Raw genomic sequence first — 24858 nt, 5'->3', positions numbered from 1 at the left:
ACGAAATAAATTTGGTGGGCCTGAGCACAGAGGATGTCCGAAAGGGTGAGGCTTGAAATTCCCAGGGAAGCTTGGCATGGTGGGCTTGTAAGCACAACTCTCAGGGAGGCAGAGCCAGGGGGGTCGCTGTGAATTCGAGGCCAGCTTGGTCTATGAAGTGAGTCTAAGACAGCAGAGGCTACACAGAGAAACCTTGGCTCAAATCCCCCCTCAAAACAAAACAAAAACATACATACAAACAAACAAAAACCAAAAAAACTCCCAGGGAGTTGGGGGGCTCAACTGCGGCGCCACTGGCCCTTTCTGGGCATCTTTCTAGCCGACTCCTCCAAATCTGATTGTGTGAGTTTCTGCCCCATATTCCACCTCCCCGTCTAGGGAGGAAGCCTCCATGAAACCCCAGGTAAAGAGAGGATGAAGACCCAGTGCCCCTCCTCCAGGATCTCAGAGAGCCCAGGAAATAGTCAGGGAGTCCACACTAAGGGACACAGCCCCACACTGAGGTCATCCTGGAGGATCCAGGTGTTGCCACTGGAGAGCACCGAGCAGAGATGCGATCCACCATCTTTTCACTCCTATAGGATGTGTTTACGAACAAACACTTCCTTCCAGGGTTACTGCCCCAAGCCAGGATACACGGCACAGCTCTCAGTGCTGGGCCATGGCTCCAGCCTTGCCACCGAAGTGTGCAGAGATGATATCCAGGTGTGTGGACCTACCTCTCTCTACCCTGGGGCTCCACATCCTTGAACAGTTCCTCTGCCATGCAAGGCAGGCAGATCTCCTTGGGATAAAGCCCACTCTGAAGCAGTCATCCGCAATGGCTGCTAGAAATCGGGATAAAGCTAGCCCAGCCTCCAATTACTGAGCCTCAGTTTGCTCATCTGTGAAATGGATCCAGGAGCCCTAAATAAAGGTGAATGAAGAGAAATGGACACCGTTTTATTTCTTTCATCTGCTTTAAACAACAAAGCGAGGCTTCACAGATGTGTGCTCAGTCCCTAGCAGAGATTGAAAAGAGACTCACTCTATGTACCTTCCACCCTAGGAAAAAATAACAACTGAGCTGATAAAATGAACTCTGGGGTCAGACTCCTGAATTTGGAATATTGGCTCAATGACTTGCCAGTTACTGGACAAGGAACTTCACCCTCTCGTGCCTTGGTGTTCCTATCAATCAAGTGGGTTGCTTGTAGTATTAATACACGTCTAATAGAACTGTAATGGTGGGATGGCCATAGCAACAGCCCTGTTGGGAGAAATCACTTGGTAGGGGACTGTTTAAAGAAACAGGTGCAGGTTGGGAAGAGAATGGGCCCCAGGGTGGATGTAGGGAGTGGCAGTGGTATCTCTGGTGGGCAGGGGTGGGAGCAGAGGGTGACCCTGGGAACCATCGAGCAGGCTGGATTTCCCAGATGCTACAGAGGTGGGAATGCCTCCCAGCATGGATGGCTTCCTTTACAAAAAGATGAGGAAGGGCTCAGAATAAGTGGCAGTGGGCAGCGCGGCTGGAGCACACGGCAGCCCCATGGGCTCCTGGGGTCCACTCCTCAGCCAAGTGGTAGACAGCGTTCTTATAATTACACACGTGAAGAAACCAAGGCCCGGGGAGATCCCATCTGCACTGGGTCACGCGGCTAGGAATGGCAGAGCTGAGAATGAAACCGACTTGACATCTTTTCAGAAGAAAGAAAAAGCAGGAGAGCTAGAAGCAAACCTTCTGGGTCCTGCCCTGCCACAGGCCCCTTCACACAGAGCCTTCTCCTTGAGAACAGATTGTCTGGAGGGGCCCTCTCTGTGAGCTGAGGGAAAGGGGCGTCACACTTTCCCAACTGATGAGCTGTGCCTGCTGTGGTGTGTAAATCTGTGTGACACCTCCGGGTCCCTGGGCCTAACAAATCAGCCAGATGGAAGCAGCTGGGCACGCAGCCTGAGTAGAGGTGATTTGCAGAAGGGCAGACCTGACTCACAGTCAGGGAGAGCCTTTACTCCTTCCTCAGAGAGTGCTCAGGAAGTTTGGAGCCCCACTGAGAACTCCGCAGCTTGGGGGTCAGAGGTGGTTCCTCATCAGTCTTTGTGGAACAAGTCTTATTAGTCCCCTGCATCTGAGGGGAAATGGATCCCTTGCTTCTCAGCAACACCCCAGATTGAGAGAACTGCAGGTGAACACAGCCTCCCCCCAAACACCTGCGCTGGTCCAGGTAAGGTAGGAATGCCTCCAGGCAGAGGGAACTTAGTGCATGGGCCCTGTGGCCCAGGTGAGCTTGAATGTTTGGGGGCCCAAAGCCCAGAGTGCTGTTGAAGAGGCTGAGAGTAATGGGGCCAGGACCTTTGACCTTGTGGATCTGGGAGGCCAATGGGGGTGGGTGGGAGGTGGAAGATGGAGGGGAGCAGCTTGTAACTGTTTCTGTGACATCTATGAAGTTAGTATCTGACAGTAAGAGCCTGTAAGAATCTCTCTGAACTGTGGAATTTTGGACTAAGAATCCTAAAGTCATGTGCCGTCAGTTCAGGAGATTATGATGAAGTTTCTGAGCCAGGCCATGCAATAAAATTGCTGCCAAAGAGAGGTTAAAACCCACATGAAAAGAGAAGTCAACATAATGTCAAGTTGGCCTCTGGCTTACTTGCCAGGTGTGCTGGACCTTCCCACATTCCATGCACAGGGCCAGGGAGGGAGCCTGGCCTTTCTGGAATCTGCTTTGCACTCTGTGATCCTTGCTCTGCCTGTCCCCCACAGCTAGGATGGAGTCTGTTGCTCTATGGGGGTCTCGTCTCTAGCATCCCTGAGTTCAAACCCTACCTAGATCGTGGGGAAGACCCTGCTGTGGACCCAAAGCCAGGGCGCCAGGGCTGCAGCAGTATCTCCCACCTAGACACAGCTGGCATCAGTCTCTGACTATGATCCTTTTACTAAGTCCTGTGGTCTCTTCTTCAAGTGGCTAGAGCAGAAGGGGGTCATTTCTGCTTAAGCAGCTTCCAGCATCCAGGCACTATCCCACGTCTGCTTAATAGGGTTCTTTATTGAGCTCCAAGGAGTGCAGAGTTGAGCTGGTCCTCTTCAAGTTCAGTGAACCAGGGGGCCAGCTGACATCAGTTCATTGTTCTTATTTTAATTTAGTCAATTTCACTAAATTGGTGGACAAGCAGGCAACCACAGAAGGCTGGCCCCAAGGGAGAGCTGTAGCCAAGACCCAGAATTTGAGGATGACAGAGATGTAGGGCAAAAAGGAAAACGACATGGCTTTTAGGGTCAGGCAGATCTAAACAGGTCTCCCCCCCCCCCCGACTCCTCTCTCACTCCTGTGCATCTAGACCATGCTATGTAAAGTCTCGGGTCCTTCACCAGTCATCAGTTGAAGGCAGAACTGGCCTCTGAGTCATGTTGCCCAGGTTTGCGTCACTTGGCTGGTGCTGTGGCACTGAGCTCGTCCATGCATCTCTCTGGGCTCTGAAGATTACTTTATTTGTGGGAACAATAAATCAAGAAGGAGAAGATTAATTTTTCCATCGTGGTTTTAGAGGTTCAGGACAAGGGCTAATTGCTCCTGTTGTTTCCGGGCCTGTGGGAAGGCTAGAAGGGGGCATGTGGAGCAGAGGGGCTTGCCTCATGCAGCCAGGGAGCAAGGAGGAGGGGAATGAGAGGGAGGAGAAAGAATTAAGGGGAGGAGGAAAGGGAGGAGGAAAAAGAAGACTATGTTGACTACAACAGAGACAATGTCTATGATAATTTGGGAAGCCAGGATCCCGATGTCTCCTTCCAAGGCGCACTCCTAATGACTTTTTCACTAAGTAGGCCTCATCTCCTGAGGTCCTCACCACCTTCCCTTAGCCCACTAAGTCGTGAATCCATAAACGGATTAATATATTCAGGAGGTCAGAGCCCAAATTATCAAATCGCTTCTAAACACTGCTGCCTGGAGAGCCAAGCCTTCAACACACAATCTCTGGGGGTTGTTTAAGATCCAAACCATAGCCAGCAGTGTTGTGGATGCTGAGAGTGTTGCGTGAGCCCTGTGTGAGGCAGATTTAGGACAGTATTGAGCACACAAAGGCGAATGCAGGGACTTTACCCATGAACACCACTGTCTGCAAGGTGAGAGTGCAAGACATTTCAGATGTGCTCCATGTGTCCTGATGGAGTGATGGACAGAAGACTAGAAGAATGGATCTAAAGCAAAGAGTATGGTGCCCATCCCATGGTGAATGGAGAAGGCACCACAGACTGCATCTTCCCTGCTCTGGGTTATATAACTTCTGGGTTGTTGTACTGGCTTTGACTCGCCATTGTGAGCCCATGGACCCTACACAGCACATCTCCCTCTGCAAGCACAGTTCTCCCCTGACTGACACTAATGACATCAGGACAGGGCCGTGAAACATGTGTGTGGGTGGAGCAGGAGGAGAATTTACACCACAGGCATTAGTAGACAACAGAAATTGACAGGAAGAGGAGGAGGAAAAGGAGGAGGAGGAGGGCAAGGAAGGGTGAGCGAGAATGAGGTTGGTTAGAGCCCAGCAGACCTCTGTCTACTAGGGGAACACTTTCATGTCCTCTGCGCAGTCACCTTCAAAAATCAATTTCAATCACTTTGCAGCAGGGCCCTGTGGGTTGGGAAAAACAGCCACGGTGTAGCAGAAGAGAGAAGATGAGTGGGATTGAAGGCTGGCTTTGGAGACCCTACTAATTTTGGAGTACATATTTCTAGTGGATTTGTGCATCCCTGGTGCTGAACCATGACATCAGGATGTAGAAAGAGATATCAAGTGGGGCTCTTCAGAGGTAATTCTGTGCCTTTGGTTCTATCCCTTGGTCAGACTACAGCTGATACTTGCCCCATGAAAGTTGTGATAATGTGCCTGGTACCTCTGGTCATGTTTTACAGCCTTCTGTGGGGCCCCCTCACGGAGCACTTTCCCAAGTCTTTGCCAACATGGCCAGCTCATCCTTCAAGTGGGGAAACCATTTAAGGTCATTTGAAATCTCCTTCATTGCAAGCTGACTTTGACAAAGTGCAGCTCTGAAAGCAGCTGGACTGAAGTAGGGAGAAAGGAAGAAAGACCCAAGCAAGGCATTTGTAACCTGCCAGCGAGTTGAGTTGAAAGCGTGTCTGGTGTAATCTCACAGCGAGTTAAACATGCATCAGTCTGGTCTGGTCTGGAATTCAGGCTGCCATACCCAGGTTACCTTGCTTACTAGCATGGTTTCCTCCCACCGAGTCCAGATTCCTCATGAAGGATATAATGAGTGTCACCTTCCTTCGGCTTTGTTTGGCTCCTCGGTGCTATGACGATCAGCTGGTATTGACAGCCATGGTATCCTTAGGTATAATCTCTTTAAAGTGTGTTGACATAGGATTTGTGTTTCAATGGCTCTAAATGGCTTTACAGAGTGGCCAGTTAATCTTCTGACATGGAGAAGGCAAGCTGCTGCTCACTCTTAAAGGGATAAACCAAAATGTGCTGTGTTTTTTATCTTTAATCAACACCATTAGTGGCGGGCTGTGACTGTTTACATTGACCAGTGGAGATGAGGCAGGAGGTCAGGTAGCACAGTGATCCAGGCTTAGCTTGCAGGGACAGCCTTTAGGTCAGGAGGAGAGACATGACAGTGGTCTGAGCAGAGGACAGTCTGAAGCGCCTATAAGGGACAGACCCAAAGATGAGTGTCAGGGTTTAGATTCTTAAGTGTCTCCCAAAGCCCAAACATTGGGCTTGGTCTCCAGCCTGTGACACTGTGAGGAGGTGCTGGGACCTTACAAAATACATTTTGACATTTTAGTGTTTGTTTGTTGGTGTGTGTGTATGTGTGTGTGTGTGTGTGTAGGTCAGAGGACAACCCCAGTTGATACAAAGATGTTGTCCATACTGTTGATTCACACAGGGTCTCTCATTGGCCTGGAACAATCCAAGTGGGCTAGGCTGGCTGGCTAGTGATCTCCAGGGATCTACCTGTTTCTGTCGCCCATGTGCTGGGATTAAAAGTGCATAAAACTGGAAAAATGGGGGCATGGAAGGACCCAGAGGGTTCAGGAGTCCCACAAGAAGACCATCAAGGCTGGCAGATCAGGACCTGGGGTGGGGGCTGCACAAACTGCAGTACCAACCAAGGACAATGCATGTAGTAAACCTAGACCCCCTGTTCAGATCCAGCCAATGGACAGCTCATTCTCCACGGTTGTGGGGAGAGTGGGGACTGCCTCTGACATGAACTCTGGTGCCCCCAACTTGGTCACTTCCCCTTGGTAGGGAGACCCAGCAAGGCACCCAGAGGAAGGGGAAGCAGGCTATCCAAATGAGACCTGATAGGCTGTGGTCGTATGGTGGAGGAGGAGGTCCCCTCTGTCAGGGGTCTAGGGGAGGGAATAGGGCAGAAGAGAGAGGGAGGGTGGGAACAGGAAGATGCAATGAAGGTATAACATTCTGAATAAATTATAATAAATTTTAAAAGTTTTTAAAAGACTTAGGTTTAAAAAGGTATTTAAAGGTCCTAGACATTGTGAAACTATATTTTAACTTATAAATTTTTTAGGTGGTGTCTGGCGGAGATGCAAATGACTTCTGATAAGAAAAAAGGTGCATAAAACTGTGATAGGCTTTTTATGTGGTTCTGGTGATCAAAGTCAGGTCCTCATGCTTGCAAGACAAGCACTTTACCAACTGATGTCTCTCTGGATGTCTCTCACTAAGTGACTAAGCCAACTCCTTGGTCATGTCTTCTGTGGCCGAGAAAGAGTGAGGAAGCTTGCAGAACTCCTCATGAAGGGCATCAGGTTGCTGTGGTTCTTCAGTGTCCTCTCAAAATGAGATGCTCCAATAAGATGGGGAGCTATGCCTTTAATAAGTGATAAGGGCCTGGAGAGGTGGCTCCGTGGTTAAAAAGCAGTTGTTGTTCTTGCAGAGGTTCCAGGTTCGGTTCCCAGTACCCACACAACAGCTAACAACTTTCTGTAACTCAAGTTCTAGTGGGTTTGATGCCCTCTTCTGGTCTCCGTGGGCACTGCATGCATGTGGTGGACAAGCCTTCTTTCTGTGTGGGCCAAACACATTTTTTCTTAAATGACAAGCATGCAGGCTCTTTCCTTGTGAGTGAGACTAAAGCCCTTACCAAAGAGGCTTCAGGAACATTCAGCCAACTTTGTTCCACGATGTGCAGAAATAACAGAAAGTTCCTACCCCTCCCATGCCAGCTCCTGGTGAACCGATCTTAGACAGTCTAGCCTACTGAACTGTGAGGGATAGGATCTCAGCTCCATATATGACTCAGTATGTGTATTTGTTACAGCCAGAGTCTAGGAAGGACTTGGACAATGACTCTAGCCCTTGGACCTGATTTCTCCCCTATCCCCTCCTTCTGATACCATCATAGTGGGGACTAGGATTTCAACATGCGTCAAGTAGGGCCCAAATATTTAGTGCACTATAGAAGGCCTTGCTTACAGCCACAGCATCTGAATCATATGAAAGTTGTTGAATGAAAGAATGAACAAATGGATGCATATCCTTTCCCTTCACCCCTACATCCCCCCACCCTCCACCCCTGCACAGAGGCAGAGTGAGCACCTGAACACTAAAACACAAAGAAGAGGTACTGGCCTGCCTGTCCTTAGCAAGCCTAACCAAACTCTTCTGGAAAAAAATGTCTGTGCCTCTGCATTCCAAAGAATGAAGAGATCCATGGAAACCAACTTCTCAGTGTATTGGTTTCCTTCACATGAGAGCCCATGGTGCCCTGCTATGCATTTAAATCAGATTAACCGTTGTGGGTGCTTCACCTCTCATCTACCTGTGAGCCATCGCTCTGAAGCATCACAGTGGGACAGATGAAGGAAAAGAGCTCTGTAGCTAGGGTGCTGGATTCTCCAGGGCTCATCAGTGTCAGTCTGGAGGAGTATGAGCAGGCTCCTGGGGAGCACTCCATATGGGGTCATGGAGCATGGCCTGTGCCCACACAGGATATCATCAGCACAGCTTACAGAAGTCACTCAGATGTCAGCAGAGCAGGAATTTGTGAACAGCAGGAGAGGGTTGGAGGCACCACACAAGCGGGAGGATGCTTGGCCCCACGCAGTACACAAATGGTGGTTTCAGCACTGGCTGTGGACAGCTCCTGTGTTATTTCTCTCAGCCTGGGAAATGTCACAAAGAGCAGACCTCCTGCCTCCTAGCTTCCCAGCATGCTGCATTAAGTGCAAAATATAGCTTCTCCACTCTGCAGTTTCACCCATCCTGCCCTACGATGATGTTTTATTAAACATTGTTCATATTATTTTTTTAAAACATACTTTTTCAGTGGGCCATATGGTGCGGATGTGTAATCCCAACTACTTGGGAGGTAGGTGAAGGCAGGAAGATCACCAACTGAAGGCCAGCATGGGTAATGTAGTGAGACCCTGTCAAACTTAATACACACACACACACACACACACACACACACACACACACACACACACACACTTGACTGTTGTTGAGTGATGCTTTGTCTGCCTACCATGTATGAGGTCTTGGCCTCAGTCCCCAGTACAGATGTCCCAAACAAGTAAACAACCTATGCTTTTTCCTATAATTTGCACAAGGAAAACAGAAATAATACATCTTTCAGATTAGAGCTTGAAAATCAAAGTCTCAGGTTACGTGGGGAAGTGAAATATTGGCTAAACTATGGTGGCTGGTCATTGTATCTGTTCCAGAGCTTTCCAACAGCCTTGGCCAAAAGCAAGTGTGATCAGTTCTGTGCTTGTGTTTCGTTATAAGAAGAACAAGACTGTTTTCCTATTTTGCAGCAAGTTCTGGGCAATACTTTAAATATATAAAATACTTAGCAAGATATATAATATGTATATGTTTATAACTCACAGAAACCATGTTGGAAAACAGTTTTCCTGAAAAACATGTAAGCACCTTTGAGGTTTTTCATAGTTATTTAACAATTGACAGACGTTGAAGGGAAACATGAAAGCTGAGTCAGATGAAAGTACTTCTCAAAGACTGGGCCAGAATCATCCAGAACATTTTAAGCATTTCAACCCCCTGTTTTTCTCCTACCCTATTCCTTTTGTCTTTCCTCTCCCTCCTACTCTTCACTCCGCCCCACTCCTCCATCGCTCTCTTCCTCCCTGTCTGCGTTAGCATGTGCTGGCACATGTTTGACTCGGAGCACTTTGGAGTTCAGCTGACTGTGGGCTGACTTGCCCATTGGCAGCCGTCATCTGGCTCCCTGGTGACGGGGGCGATAAAGGGACTACAACTGAGCAAAGCTGAACCTGCCACACTTGCTGTGTCTTCTCAGCTGACCCTTCTGTAGCTGATACCATGCCTGCGCCTCAGTCTTCTCCCAACCCCAGTCAACATCAGAACTGTTCACACAGCCTCATCTAAGGATCATCCTAGAAGCCACTGGCTTCAAACATCACATGCTGGTTGGCAGAGAATCCTGTAGTCAGGATGCTGGTCTCTGGGCAGCCTGGCAGCTAGCTTGTGTCTGCTCTGCATGGGGTTGTGGATTCATCTGGCTCTTTCAGACCTTAGCCAGATGATCTGTGATACCCTTGCTTCTCTGTCTGAGACATTCATCCTGGGGGAGGCTAGCTTCAGCTTCTGAGCAGCCAGAAATGGAAAGTGGGCACTTCAGGTCCCCTGAGGTATACATGGGAGGGTATGAAGTCATCTTAGGGAGGTAGGATTCCTAGGGGGACCCTTTGGTCCTCACAGTCCTCACAGCACGCCCTCGTCAGTGTCTCAGAACATGGTTCCTGGTTTGCACGAGCTAAGGTATTAGCAATGAGTGCGTGCAGGTTCCCCACTTCAATATGGAATACAGAAGCACCCTGTGGTGATGGGTAGGTGGTTCCAAACAAATCCTGCTCAACAGACTGTGAGGAGTCCCAGGCTCCTGTTTCCCCTGCTGTGGAGGCATAATGATCATGGCCACTGTGCCCTCCCAGGATGGAAACCCCCATTACGGAGGTAGAGAAACAGCATGGTTGGCTGAAAGGAGCAGTGGAGGAGGCTGGGCAAGAGGAGGCAGCTGAGCCAATGAGAAACCTGGCTTAGTAGTTACGGCTCTCACTGCTGTGATCAAATACCTGACTAGAAGCAATTTAAGGGGAGGGAAGTTGGTTTGGGCTCATGGCTGGACCATATGAAGTCTGTCATAGTCATAGTCTAGACCACGTTAGATGGGATCCACCCCGCAGTCACCTACTTCCTCTAGTGAGTTTCCATGCCCCAAATGTTCCATGACCTCCATGTGTTGTCTGGTGTGGGCTGCCGAGGGATGTGGGGAGAGGTGTTGTCTCGGTGTGTGTGATCCAGGGCTTCCAGCTCAGAAGTGCAATGCCTATTATTATCCCAATCATGGGCTCAGAGGACAGAGGATTCTGGGGACAGCTGAGGGGTGTGTAAGTGACTCTTGTAATAGAGTCCAGCAGGACAGGATGGAGGAGGAACCCTCACTTGAAGGAAGTGGTTGCCCCAGGTATGGCCCTAGCTAGCAACAGCATCTGAGACAGCGTGGCCAGGGAAAACACAAAGCAGCGAGTTCCTGTCCAGTTGAGGACAGGGCTGCACTACCTGGAGACTGCAGAGTTGGAGCAGATCGGAGCCTGATGTCTCCCATCACAGACAGGGCAGCACCAAGTGGACAGAGGCAGGCAAAGAAGATTTGATGTTATCATCCCCCAAATCGTCCACCCCAAACAGTCCCCAGAACAGTGCCGTCAGCTGAGGACTGTGTCCGAACACATGAGCCTGCAGGGAACATTTTGTGTAATAGTTCATATTTCGCTGGCTCGGGCAGGTCAAGTCCAAAGACAGTATAGGCCTGACTCTGACACTCATGCACCGTGTGATGCTGGGGAAACTGATTAGCTCTCTCAAACCCCACCTCCTGTTTGTTGCCTTGCTTTGATGACGCATTTAGGCTATGTGTGTGAGCTCTCGAGAAGTGCATGCTTCTGGGGATTAACAAATACTGTCTTCCTGTTTGCTCTCAAAGCTGAGCGATGCTGGCCGCCACTGGAGGCCAGAGAAAGCCTGGAGCGTGGGGTGGGGCTCTCTTGCCTCCTGGGAAGGGGCGGGATTTCACCTTAGTGCTATGAATGCTTTGGTTGCTTCTGCTCTTTGCTCTTCCTTCGCTTGTCACTGGGCTAAGAGGCACTTTCTCACCAACAGAGGAGCTCAAAGAGAAGCTGACTGAATACGTGGACAAGGTGAACGGCCAGAAGCCAGGCTTCATCAAAGTTGTGCGGCACAGCAAGCAGGAAGGCCTCATCCGCTCCAGGGTCAGTGGCTGGAGGGCAGCCACAGCCCCCGTGGTGGCGCTCTTCGATGCCCATGTGGAGTTCAACGTGGGCTGGTAAGTGCTTAAGCCAGGGCAAGGGTCCCAGTGAGATCCAGTGGCCTCGACTCAGATGCGCAATGCATTCTGGGATCTTGGTCACGGTCTGGAGGAAGAGGATTGTAGGGACCGCTGAGATATAGGCACGTGAGTGAGCCAAATCTTGCCATCGGGCCAGGCCTCATGTAGGGCAAAAGAGTCAGGGGTTATCAAGGTGAAGGGCGTGGTAAAACCAGATCAGGAAGACAAGTATTTACAAAGGGCAAATCAGAGAGAGGGCTCAGCGGTTAACGGCACTAGCTGCTCTTGCAGGGGACCCCCGTATTGAAGTCCCAGCACCCACAAGCCGCTCACATCCAGAAGAACCTTTGCCCACTTCCAGCACTGGCAGGCACTGCGCACACGTGGTGCACTTACATACATGCAGGCCAAACACTAGTAGGCATAAAATAGAGATAAATAAATCGTAAACAAACAAACAAAGACGCAGAGAGGCAAAGAGTTCCTTTCTAGCTGAGCATAGGGCTCCAGTGGCTGCAGACAGCAATGGTGGGGTGGATACAAGACAGGTGCCGCACCTCACAGACAGGCAAGACCAAATGGGCAGAGGTGGGTAAAGGTGGCTTCTTCCTGGATCCCACAATGCCCTCAGAACCTCCATGCCAGCAAAAGTAAGTCTTACAGAGCCTTCCTCATTCAAGTCAGCTCAGCTAGGGGACGGATGAGGTAAGAGAACTGACAGGAGACCTCTGTACTGATCCCGAACCCTTCCTCCAAGGGCACGTGATGCTGGTGTCCCTGCAGGCCCAGGATGGTGTGTGCTACTCACTGTACATGGTTCTGTCTGGACTCGGGGGATTGAGGGGCACAGGCAGATGCTAAGGTTGCCTGTGAAGAGCTGGGATATATAGTTTCCTCCTTCCTTTCCTTGTGTGCTCGGTGGCCTCAGTGCCTCTGCTCCCCTTCCTAGCTCCAGGGTGCCGGCCTCTGCCTCAAGGGATCAGGATGACAAGGGCGTGCTGGCAGCAGCAAGGAGAGTCAGGCCCTACAGGCAGCCTGGGCAGGATGCCGGCCGGCATCATAGCCCCAAACTAAGGCTGCAGCACGGTCATTTTTTATCTTCGAAGTCCCTGCGTGCCATTTGTGACTATTTAAAAAGCATTTTCACTGGATTTATGGCCAGCCGAGGAGAGGGACACTTACTATTTCAAGCTGATTTGAATAAACAATTATGCACAGAATATATTATTAATGAGAAGCTTATCATGCCTGTCAGCAAACACATTATTCTTCTGCTACCAAGAGGGGCCTGCCAGTCCCCAGGGAAGCCAGTGTCCCCCGCCCCTTCTGAGGCAGAGGAGAACGTACCTTTTCCCACACCACCTGCCTCATCCTCCACACTGGTCCAAGCAAAAGCAAAACCCAGGTTGAAACTTTCCTCTGAAGCTTCAATTCTGCTCCTTCTTTTTATTCTTTCTTCCTATCTTATTTTTTTAATCTTGGTTTTTGCCATGCGGGCAGAGAAAAGGAATTCACACAGGCTGGGAGACTCTCCCATCTCAGCTCTGAGTTTCCTGAAGGGGCCACTGAGCTTCTTGCGCAGGGAAGGTCGGCTCCTGGGGATGCAGAGCACCACTTCTCTTCACCTTTTGGGAGCAGAGAGGTTCCTTCCTCTTGCTACAGGAACTGATCTCTTCTTTCTCCCTCCTCAGGGCGGAACCGGTCCTCACCCGCATCAAGGAAAACCGGAAACGCATCATCTCGCCGTCTTTTGATAACATCAAATACGACAACTTTGAGATAGAAGAGTACCCACTGGCCGCCCAAGGCTTCGACTGGGAGCTGTGGTGCCGCTACCTAAACCCACCCAAGGCGTGGTGGAAGCTGGAAAACTCCACAGCCCCGATCAGGTACCGCAGGCACCCTTCCCCCTTGGTCTCTCAGCCGTGGGCCCTCAGGCATGCATGGCCTTCCCTCCCTGCCTCGGCCCAGCGTGGACGGCACAGGAAGAGAAGGCAGACAGGGTTCCAGTGTGGTTCTCAGACTCTGCTCACAAGCTCTCGTGGGTCTTTCTCAAAGAGCCACAGGAGCAATCAGAACTCTAGACAAAGTCTCAAGGGCATTCATTTTGTTTGTATTATTTAGGGGTGTATGCATGGAGGGTGCTGTGTGTGAGTACGTGGAAGGCATCGGAACCCATGGAACCGAAGTTACAGCTAATGTGAGAGGTGGGAACCGAACTCGGGTCCCCGCGAAGAGTGGGAAGCACTCTTAACAGCTGGGGCATCTGTTACCTCAAAAGCTAACTTCGCTTTGCCATCTCTCATCTGTGCAGCTGCTAGGATAAGGCACTGTGCTCAGTGATAGAGACTCAGAGTGTGTAGGATTTGATTTCCAAGCTCTCTGAGGCTGGAATACAGGGAGTTAAACACATCATAGAATGAATCATCCTGCCTCGTGGGTGGAAAATGTGTATACAGCAGGGAAGGGGACACATTTGCGCTAACCTTCAAAGGTGAGAAGGAGATGGCTAGGTTGACAGCGACACTCGAATGTGGCACTTATGGTCACAGGGGAGGTTCGGAGAGACCATATGGAAAGATGTGAGCTGGGCAGCCCTAGCTATGAGGCCAAGCCAGACCATGGGGCTGATGTACCTGGATGGCGTTTGTGTTTTATCCATAGAGCACAGGCACAAAAGGCTTCCAACTGCATTTCATAAACCCCAAACTCTTTCTGCCTTTGATGCTGTCTTCCTACACCCATGAATGACTCCCCTTGGATGCCCCAGGGCTCCTGTAGTAGTCAGCCCTCCTCGCCTTGTTTCTATGTATTGATGACAGGGCAGACAACTACTTCCTGCCATTAAACAGACAAATGGCACCAAAAGGCGACTTAGGGGACCACGCTGGAATAAGAACCCAGGCTTACTTTGCACTGGAAGAGAGAGAAAGATTATGAAAAATTTCACTCAAAGAAACAATATCAGAAATGTTATTACTGGAAGAAAAATTTCATATAGAAAATAGAATGGAAGAAATCTCTCCTGTGATTTCTTTTGTAGCTTTCTCAGTCTGTCTTTTGTTACTATGACAAAATACTAGAAGATGGATAATTTATAAAGAATGATATTTATTTAGATCACAGTATTAGAGGCTGAAGGTCTGAGACTGCATGGCCCCACCTGGCCAGCCTCTGGTGAAGGCCTTTTTATGTATTACAACAAGGCAGATGGCATCACATGGCAGGAGAAGAGAGAAAAAGAGCCATGTGTAGACAGGCCAAGTATATAAAACAGGCTTGCTTCTGGGTGTTTCACCTGTGGCCCTGGAATGTATACATCCCAGGATAAGTATGGCTGCCACCCAATATGGTTGTAGTTGACAGCATCGTATCACAGTATAAAAAGGTTGGACATGTCTGCATCGAGCATTAGTCTGATCCTCTCAGAAACACATCTGTTCACTGTGATGTATTTCCTTTATTCTGTGAGCTATTTATATCTGCATACCTCTGTTCCTCATATCTACACTTTGCCCCAGCACCGCCATCTTCCTTCAAACCTTTTGTCTTCAGGTTTTTACCCACTGACTCCAATTAGTACTGGCAGTGTGTGCCGGAGTGTAGGACCACCTGCTGAAGCAGGAGGACCCACCAAGAGCTACATCCCTCATTAAACAGCCGACTCTCCTCCTGCCAACAGCTATAAATTGATTTCCAATAGCTCCTCAGGTGGGTGTGGGCCTTTATAAGCCCCTCTCCCATCCGTGGTGGAATTTTTACTGGCTTGATCTTATGCAGGTCTTGGGCAGGCAACCACAGCCAAAGGCTGCATCTTCAGGGATCGTCTCCATGGTTCATTCCTACAATTAACCCCTTCTGAGTGGGCTGCCCTGGAATCCACTCACCTTCAAGGGCCCACCTCTTAGAGACCTCCTACCTCTTAATGCCAAGCTTCCAGCATAGGAGCTTTTAGAGGAGACACACCGAAAACACAGCCAAACCACACTAGCTGTGTGCACAATTGTGTGCTATTAATTTGCTGGGAGCCTGCTATGTGCTGAGGCCTTGTATCCGTATTATAACCTGGTGTCAACTTACTGTGCAATGCCTGTTTAACAAGATGAGTACAAGACTGAAACAGCAGAGTGGTCCTACTGAGGGCTGTGGCGGTGGAGCTGGGTTTTATTAGGATCAGCTAGACTCTGTGACTTGCTGTCACCCCAACTCCATTACTGTTGAGTTGAGTTCATGTGTGTGGATCATTCTTGCTTTAGTCTGCCCAATGTCATCAGAGGAAAATATGCCACCACTGCTGTAGGCATCCTTGCAGAAAATAGTATGGATCTTAGCTGTCTCTATTTTGCTCATGAGCAAATGCACCTGGCTGTTTTAATTGGCAGCGCTGTACTGTAGGCCTTTTCTAGAGGATATCATACTGGCCATTTATTTCCCATCACCTCTCAATTTATAACAGGAATATATATTAGAGAAATAAGATTCTGGAAGCTTTTAGGTCTTTTTTGTTTTGTTTTGTTTTTTGTTTTTTTGTTTTATCCTTAGATAAGACAGCCCAATAGAGACAGATTTTACACAAACGCACCGTAAGCACCTCAGAGCGTCACTCTCTGGAGCTGGCTTTACTGTGTCGCCCACACGCTACTATAAACAGAGCTCACCATTTGACTCTGTTGTGGTGTGAAATATCATTTTTGTGATTGTTGTTCAATGGGTCCACAAGGTCTCTCACTGATCGAATCAAGAAAATCCACATGAGAAATTTCTCCCCAATCTACTAGTCAAAGAAAAATCCCAAGAAACCAATCAGTTCGTGTCTACCTGAGAACTGTGACTGTTGTTTCTAAGAATCTGTATGTGCCTTTCCATTTAGGCCAACAGGAAGCTCACAGACAGCATCTGGGCTCACTGTAAGAACTGTGATGGAGGCTAAGGAGATGGCTCTGTGGTTAAGAGTGCTTGTTTTTCTTCCAGAGCACCCAAGTTTCCCAACACCCATGATGGGCAGCTCACAGTCACCTCTAACTCCAGCTCTAGGAGATCTGATGCCCTCTTCTGGTCTCTCTAGGTACTTGCACCCACTTGGCGAACACACTCTCCTCTCTCTCTCTCTCTCTCTCTCTCTCTCTCTCTCTCTCTCTCTCTCTCTCTCTCTCTCTCTCTCTCACACACACACACACACACACACACACACACACATAAATAAGAATAAATCCTTTTTAAGAACTGTGACAGAGAGCCTTAGCCTTCATTTGCTTTCTAACTGCCTCCAATCTATTGTAATCTTTAAATCTTCCTAGGTATTATTTACATTTTCCAGCAGATTTTAAGTTTTTCATAAGCTGTGTCTAATCCTTTTGGGGTGTTTATCCTAATTCTGCTCAATACAGCATCTAATTATTAAGTCACAGACCATCCGAGGCGTCTGTGCTCACGGCAGCCACTGCTCTGGGTTTTGTGTCCTCCATGCCTGGGCCCCTCCCCCGTGCTCTATGAGTGCTGTTCCCAAGAGCCCATCATATTCAATATTCAGAAGTACGGAAGGAAAGGTGGAGACCCAGCTCTGTCAGCCACTGCTTTCAGCCAGCTTTATGCAGAGAGGAGGATCTCTGAGCTCCTGCACTGCACAAGTCATCTCAAGGGTTGGCCATGCCCAAGCCTTCATGCTCTTTACCTCAGTCCACAGGACGCTATCACTGATCTGATGTCATAGCACAGGCATAGGTATCAATGTTTCTGAGTCAGAGGCCTGGGTGGCCAGCACAGTTCCACAATGCAGAGTGCAAGGTGCGCTGGGGAGGAGGCTTTTAGGAAATTCCTCTTCCTTATGGTGCTAGGGATCAACCCCAGGGCTTTTGGCTTGCTAGTCAAGTCTCTGCTGCTTAGCTACATCACCAAACGGTGAAGCTGCTTTGGTGAAGCTGCTTGCAGAAGGACATAGAGACAGATCCCTGGGGCTAGGGTCAGCCAGGGTCTCAGGCTGGAGCTGCACTGCTGCGTTAGTGGGGGTGGGGACAGGGCTCACTAGCTCCTCAGTGCAGGCCTTCACAGAGAATTGCTGCCATCAGGGGCGGCCTCTGCGCTGTTTGTCTTCTGTTGTCCTTAGCCCGACTGGAGGACTTGATGGAAGAGAGGAAGGGAAAATTGAAGGACTCTTAGGAGTGAGAAAACTGGCAATAACACACAAATGGACTCAATTAGAAACACATGCAGGTTCAGAAAGGATGCTCAGGCACACAGACACCCTGGGGTCCCATCACCAGGCTGTATCCTAAATGACTTTACCTCCACAGACTATAGGGCGTCACGTCACATATGTGTGTTTTTAGAGTAGGTCATGCTCTGAAAGAGACCACCAAAGCCAGACACAAGAAGTGAGTCACGGGAATGACCACGCCCTGACTGTGTGTCCTGAGAAGCTCCTCAGCCTCTCTGAGCCTGGGAAACCTGAATCATTGGCACCTGTAACATCCCATCGGTGGTGACCTCTGCCCCCTTCACTACATCTCTTTCCAGATTCCTCCGTGTTGTACCACTTCTCCTAGAGACAGATAACTTCCCACTGAGTTTTTATCTCCCCACCCTCACATCTTCCAATCAGCCCCATAGTGTCCCCTCACGTCACCCAGGCTGACTTGGAGCTCTCTATGTAGCTAATGATGTTCCTGAACTTCTGATCCTCCTACTGATGAGTGCTGAGATCACAGGAGTATGCTACCATGCTTAGTTCATACAGTGCTGGGGATGAAACCCAGGCAGGGTCTCATGTGTGCTGGGCAGTGCTCCACCAACAGAGCTACATCCCAGCCTGCCTGAATTATATATATCTCACTCATTACACTGTTCTGCCTGAATTTGTCATAGGCAAGACCTTACCTAGACATGAAATCTGTACATAATTTTTCTGTGTTCCGCAAAGCCCTCTACAACCTCGTTCTCACTAATCTTTCTGAGTGAACAGAAGAAGTTGACATGTAGAGCCCCCAGTGGGGATGACAGGAAGTCCAGGCTGAAGCAGTCTGGCCATGTGGCCTCAAAGTCCAAATATGCAATCTATATCACCAGGGTGAATGAATGGCACCCCTACCCTTCACTAATGTACCAGCAAGCACAGCAGGCAACAACGGCTGGTCCAGGAACAAGAGCTGTCTTCCCACTGTCTGGAATAGCTTCCTTATTGCATCTGGATAAAGGTGGACCTAGGAGGCTCCCCAGCAAATGAGGCCCTACTGAGCCAGGCAGCAGAGATGGGGGATGGTGATCCTTGTGGTTAGAAGCTCTTTCTCCCCAGGTGACTCTCAGGCCAGCCTCTGCTCACAGCTGGCCATCTCTCCCACCCTACAGGAGCCCCGCCCTCATTGGCTGTTTCATTGTGGACCGGCTGTATTTCGAGGAGATTGGCCTGCTGGATGAAGGCATGGAGGTCTACGGAGGCGAGAATGTGGAGCTCGGGATCAGGGTGAGTGGGGGTTTCTCACATAGGGCTGAGCTCAGCTCCCACAAGGGTAAATAAGTCTTTGTAGGGGTGTAGTGTTGACGACCCTTTGGTTTACAATACAAAGGGAACTAAAAGTTAAAAGCCACACACTAACTCTGAATATCTAGCCCTGGTCCATGCACATAGCCAGAGCCAGGGAGACTCAGAGCAGCACCTCTTGATATTTTCAGCAAATAGGGATCTACAGATCTTGCTTGCCTAGAGAATCAGCCTCCCAATTTAGCAGTGTTGTTAAGACTGGACAAATCGATTGGGGTGAGCAACAGAAGGCACCAAGGGGCAGCTGGACAAGAGAGACCCTCAGAGTCCATTCTGCAAGGCTGTCTTCTCCACAGTGGCCCACAGAACATTAAAAAAAAAAAAAGTAGGTTATGAGAGGTCTAACAAGAAATAAAGGAATCCCTGGGGTATAAACAGGAAAGCACAGCCACACTCACTTTGTGTTGCCTTCTGACTCCACCTAGTTCTTGCCAGACCCACGGGCCATCCTGGCCCTGGATGTGAGGCTCTCTGTAGCTATCTACTCATGGTGCGACTCTTTGACCGGTGTTGTTTTCTTTCTTACCCTACAAGAACATTTACTAGGCTCCCTGGCTCTTTTCTGTTGGCTTGTGAAAGAGAAAACCTAGAATGGTCCCTCTCCTCAATCAGGAAGGAACATTAGGTTCCTGGGTGTTTGGTAGAAATGTGACGGTGGTTATGATAGGTTATCTGTCCAGGAAGTACCCATGAAACCCATGCCTTGAGCCTTGGTGAGGCCCCCACAATAGTTCCAGCTATCTTTAATGACCCATCGCCCACATACCAAAGGTTTGCAAACCCTTAGAGGGACCTTGTACCACCTGCCGTCTTATTCTTGTCAGGTTTTCCATCTCACAACCAGCCATTTATACCTCAGGCAGTCCTCCTCCAAATTCTTGTCCGCCCGACTCCACATTTGACACAGTACATGCATCTGGTGTCTCTAGATCCGGTCCAGACCTTCAGTTCCCACTCCAGCCTCCTTCTGTTTCCCACTCCACAAGATAAGCAGCTGACCCTGGCCAACCCTCTCCCTAACTGTGCAGAGCCGACCAGGCCCCAACAGAGAGCATCCCATAACACTGAAGGACCTAACAGGGTGCTCCGGGGCCCGACTCATCCCGAGGCTTAATAGTAGGCTTTGAGGACCCGCTGAACGAACAGCCTGTATGAGACTGAGCTTGGAAAATACTTCTGACACCTGTATCCACTGGCACTCCAAGCAATTGCATTGGAGGCAGTGGGAATGCACAGGCTGATGGGGAGCTAATGTATTCATAGAGGACAGTGCCTGCATAATCACCCTCATTTCTCCAGCTCTCCCTCCACTGGTCATTTATTCACCGCCCGCTGGCGTCCTCGCCATCTCATTTCAGCACTACTCCTAGATAAATGCTTGCCCCCGAAACACAATCTGTTTCACCAGGAGCAGCTGTCAGGAATCGGCTGAGCGGGCAGCACCGCCTCCGGTCACTTGTGTTCTCTGGGTAAAAATGTCCAGAAATGGGGAAAGGAATTAGATTTGTGAACTCTGCTTTCCAACATATGTGTGAGTCAGTCACAGAGCGATGGTGATGTCTGGCTTTCTGTCCTTACATTATAAAGCTATTTTTGGAGCATGGACCTGGGTGAGGTTCTTAGATATGTGTTAAAATATCTTTGGATAGTTTCGTGTTCAGGGTTTCAAGTACAGTATAAAATATTGCAGGCTTTGTTTTCCCTCCATCCCTCCCCTCCCATTGGACAGAGATGAAGCATCGTTGATGCAAGGAAAAAGGAGGCTTTGAAAGCAGGGCACAGCCCCTGTAAGCTGGCAGAACTGAGCACACGGGGAGGGGCATTTCATTTGTATCCTGGTTCCTCCCTGAGGGGCGCAAAGGCTCTGCTCAGCTCCCATCCTCCTAGGAATGGTTCTTGCCACCCATTTTTCTTTAGTGTTTTAGGAGATAAACTCTCAGTGCCTCAGTTCCTCCCTGAGAACACAGTGTTTCTAATTGCCCCTCAGGACTGTGTTCCAAACCATAAGACATTGCTCGTCACAGCTCCTCAATGCCCAGCAACTTGTGCAAAGCCCTTACCTGTTTTGGAACGTGGAAATAGAAAAAAATTTTTTTGCAGATATTTACTACCTGTTGTATGTCCAGCATTTTGCTAGGCATTTTTTTTCTCCATGTTCCATGTGTGTATGCATGTGGGAGTGTGCATGTGTGTTTCTACAGCTAAAGCGCCCCTTCCCCCCACCAGGGTTGATGTCTGGGCTCATCCTCAATCTCTCTTCCACTGGATTCAGTGAGTTTCTCAGTCAAGCCTAGCACTCATGTATGGCCAGCCCTGCCAGCCAGCTTGCTAGGGGTGGGGGTAGGTGGGAGCATCTAGCCTGCATTTTCTGAGGGCCGAATTACAGGTAGCCTACCCCAGCTACATTCACATGGCTTCTGGGTATCCTAACTCTGGTCTTAACACTTGCATGGTAGACATGTTACCAGCTGAGCCCTCTTCCCAATCCTGACACATTTTAAAAAATGTCATCTATCCACAGAACACCCAAAAATAGACCTTCTTACGGTATCTCCCCTTTATCAGTGGAGGAAAATGAAATTATTAACTTGCACATCTTCCAAGGTCATGCAATTTATAAAACTCAGAGAAAAGACTCAAGTCTGGGTCTTTATGGCTCAATAGATATTTATCACAGTGCCCCAGCCCAGGACCCGAGTCCTTTGAGACCCCTCCCCCAGGAAGTATCACAATGCCTGTGCTTTCTCTTTCAGACTCAGTCTTGCTTGTTGAGTCTCCCTTTAAAGCCTTAATCTTATTTTAAACCCAATTCTAGTAAGCTTCCCACCCCTGGTCTCTGAGTCCACAAGGAAATGAGAAAAGAGAGTCTTATTGTAGGGAGAAGTAAAAGAAATAAGAGCTGACATGAACAGAATACCTAAAAAAAATTGTATGCTTCATGGCTCAGAAAGTTCTAGGACATAAAACTGTGTCCTGGAGCTGACAAGGACACATGAAATAGTTAGAAGCTGTTATAGGCTGAATTGAGTTGCTCCCAAAATTGTGCAGAAATTCTAATTCCTTACCTGGAAATGTGAGCTTTATGTGGAAAGAATCTTCACAGGTGTAATCAAGGGATGAGGAAGTCACACTGGGTCAGGATATATACTAATCTAACTTGACTGGTGTCCTTATAAGAAGAAAATATTTGATGAGGATGAACATGGGAGAGGACCGCCATGTGGAGCTAGAGGCAGAGGTTGGAGTTGTGATCCCAGGAGCCAAGGGATGCTTAGTGCTGGAAGCGATAAAACAGAACCTTTCCCCAGAGGCTCTGAAGGCAAAGTAGCCTTTCCACCTCACACCTTGGCTCGGGCTTCTAGGACTCAGAGCTGTAAGTACATTTTTGTCGGTTTAGCCATCTCCCGCGGTAGTTTGTTAGAACAGCCCAAGAAAACTAATTGAGACGAAGACTGAGAAGCGTGCACTGTTTCTGAGAAGCCTGGTGACATTTAAACTTCTACTCTGCGCCATGTACAATGGGTTTGCTTCACCTCCCACCGAGCTGGGCTCTCAAAGGCCTATCTTCTCAATATAAAGTATAAACCACCTCTGGAAAACAGCCCATTTAAATCAGAATACAAAAATTACCACAGCCAGAGGTCCATGGAACATGAGGTGACAGGTTTTTTTTTTTTTAAACATCATAGAAAGAAATAAAAGAAAAAGAATGCATAAAGATCAGATTCTACAAAAGCAATAGACAAACAAATTAGATCTAAAGAGTCTTCAAAATATTCAGCCAGATAAAGGATGGAAAATATGTTCTATAATGATCTGTTTATTCATTGTTTGTATATGTGTTTTTGTGTGAGAGAGAGCCACACATATATGTGATGTATGTATGCCTGTGTGAGGGGGTGTATGCACCTGTGCACATGTATGGAGACGTCACATGTTCTGTTCTGTTACCCTTCTCCTTATTCCCTTGAGACCACGCCTCTGGAGCTAGACTGGTGGCCAGCACGTCCCAGTGATCCTCCTGTCTCTATTTCCCCATCAACAGCTCTGAAGTCATAGATGCATGTGTGGCCACACCCAGCTTTTTTGTGTGTGTTAAGATCTGAACTTGGACCTTTGTGCTTGTGTAACAAGTGCACAGAGCCACTTCTCCAGCCCCTAAGAATTCATATTTTAATCAGAAGATATTAAGTATGAATGAGAAGAGACTTTGCATATAATTTGTTTTTTTTTTTCTTTCTTTCTTTCTTTCTTTTTTATTTTATTTTATTTTGTTTTGTCATGGCAACAGAACTTCTGAGAAAAACAGCCTAAAGGAGGGGAGAGTCCATGTTGGCTTATGGTTTCAGAGGCTTCAGTCTGTGGTTGCTTGAATCCAGCATCATGGCCCTGAACATTTTTGTTGCAAATGGATACATGGGCTTCATTACATCATTGGAGGGAGTCAGGGCAGTAGGAGCTTGAGGCAGCTGGTCCTGTGCGTGCATAGTGGAGAAGGAGAGAGAGATGGATGCTGGTGCTCTGCTTGCTTTCATTTTTCTGCTGTGCAGGACCCCAGTCAATAGAACGATGTGTTTACCTGAAGGGTGGGTCCTCCCACCCCAGCTACGGTCATCTAGATAATCCCTCATAGACTGGCCAAGAGAGTTGTCACTTTGGTGACTCTAGGGCCTGTCAAGCTGACAATCAGTATTAATCATCACAGCTTCTTACCTCTCAATGTCCAGGAAGCAGAGTAAGGGAGAAAGGTCAAGGAGCAATGGGGAAGATGCACATTCAAAGGCATAGCATCCATGACCTGAATCCTCCAACAAGTGTCCACCTCCTCCTAGCCCACTCCAGCAATGACTCAACAGTGAATTCGTCTACTGGTGTGTTAGTGCCTCAGATCCAGTCACCCTTCAGTAGTGCCTCGAACCCATCAACACAGGAGCCTTTGGGGACATTTTATACCCAAACTATAGCATTTAGTTTTACTAGGACAAAATTTCAAATGTGAAAAAATAGAAAATGAAGTTAAGAGTTCAGTGGATGGGTTGAACAAATGCATGGACATTATATTATATTATATTATAATAAAACCAACAAACTAGACAGCATATGTAAAGGAATCATTCAAAATCAGCTGAAAGAAAAACAAAACGATACAGGAGAAGGCCAGGTAAGCTAGAGAGAATACAATATCTTACGGTTCCAAGTGGAGATGGTAGAGGAAAGGATTAGCCAAAAGCAACATCTTTAGCAAATAGCTTCTTTAACTTTTCCCAACTAACATGCCAGTTCAACTTGTCCAAATTAGGATAAATGCGAAGATATTCATTCACGTATGCATGTGTATGCAGGGAAACTGAAAGACAGGCAGAACTTACACAGCTTAGAGAGAGAGGAACTACCTAGAAGCCAGTGGTGATGAGAGCAGCTGACTTTTTACAGCAACAGTGAAAGCCAAGACACTATGAGAGGAATAGTCCTTTCAATATGCTTAATAAATGCTTGCCAGATTATCTGTGTGTGCTCAAAATAACACCACTCAAAAGAGGATAAGACACACACACACACAAATTTTCTCATGCAAGATCTTCATTGGAATGTTAGAAAATATTTATGTTTGGTACAAAAACAAATGATCCCCAAGGGAAACCTGAGAATGAAGAATAATTACCTCAATGGTGGTAACTACATAAGTCTAATAAAATATGACATGGAATAAAACATAAGAGCACTGCCTGAAAGGCTCCTAAAGCACCTTCCTGTTAACAGGAGTATGTACACAAGGAGGGGTAACTGGGATTGTTGTAAATGTCTGTTTTGTTACTGATAGGAAGGTAACTGGTTGACTTCACAATTCAGTAACTTAAGTAAACAAGATACATTTCTAGGGATGACAGGAAAAGCACAGAAAGAAGAAACATGATTTCAAAATGAGTTTATGAAAGATAAAATCATTTTATGCTATAAATGAGAC

General features: G+C 48.1%; 1 protein-coding gene across 1 annotated transcript in view; it reads left to right on the top strand.

The window, feature by feature from the left end:
• The window catches only part of Galnt18 (polypeptide N-acetylgalactosaminyltransferase 18), a 299626-nt gene that overhangs the window by 205059 nt on the left and 69709 nt on the right, over window positions 1–24858 (top strand). Inside the window, exons 4-6 of the mRNA XM_051149225.1 lie at window positions 11173–11356; window positions 13051–13248; window positions 18701–18815. Coding sequence (XP_051005182.1) covers window positions 11173–11356; window positions 13051–13248; window positions 18701–18815 — 497 coding nt within the window. The remainder of the gene's footprint in view (window positions 1–11172; window positions 11357–13050; window positions 13249–18700; window positions 18816–24858) is intronic.

Source organism: Acomys russatus, chromosome 7 (assembly GCF_903995435.1).
Source record: "Acomys russatus chromosome 7, mAcoRus1.1, whole genome shotgun sequence".
NCBI classification, from domain to species: domain Eukaryota; kingdom Metazoa; phylum Chordata; class Mammalia; order Rodentia; family Muridae; genus Acomys; species Acomys russatus.
The sequence above is the reverse complement of the archived record's forward strand: the minus strand, read 5'-3'. Positions and strand labels throughout refer to the sequence as shown.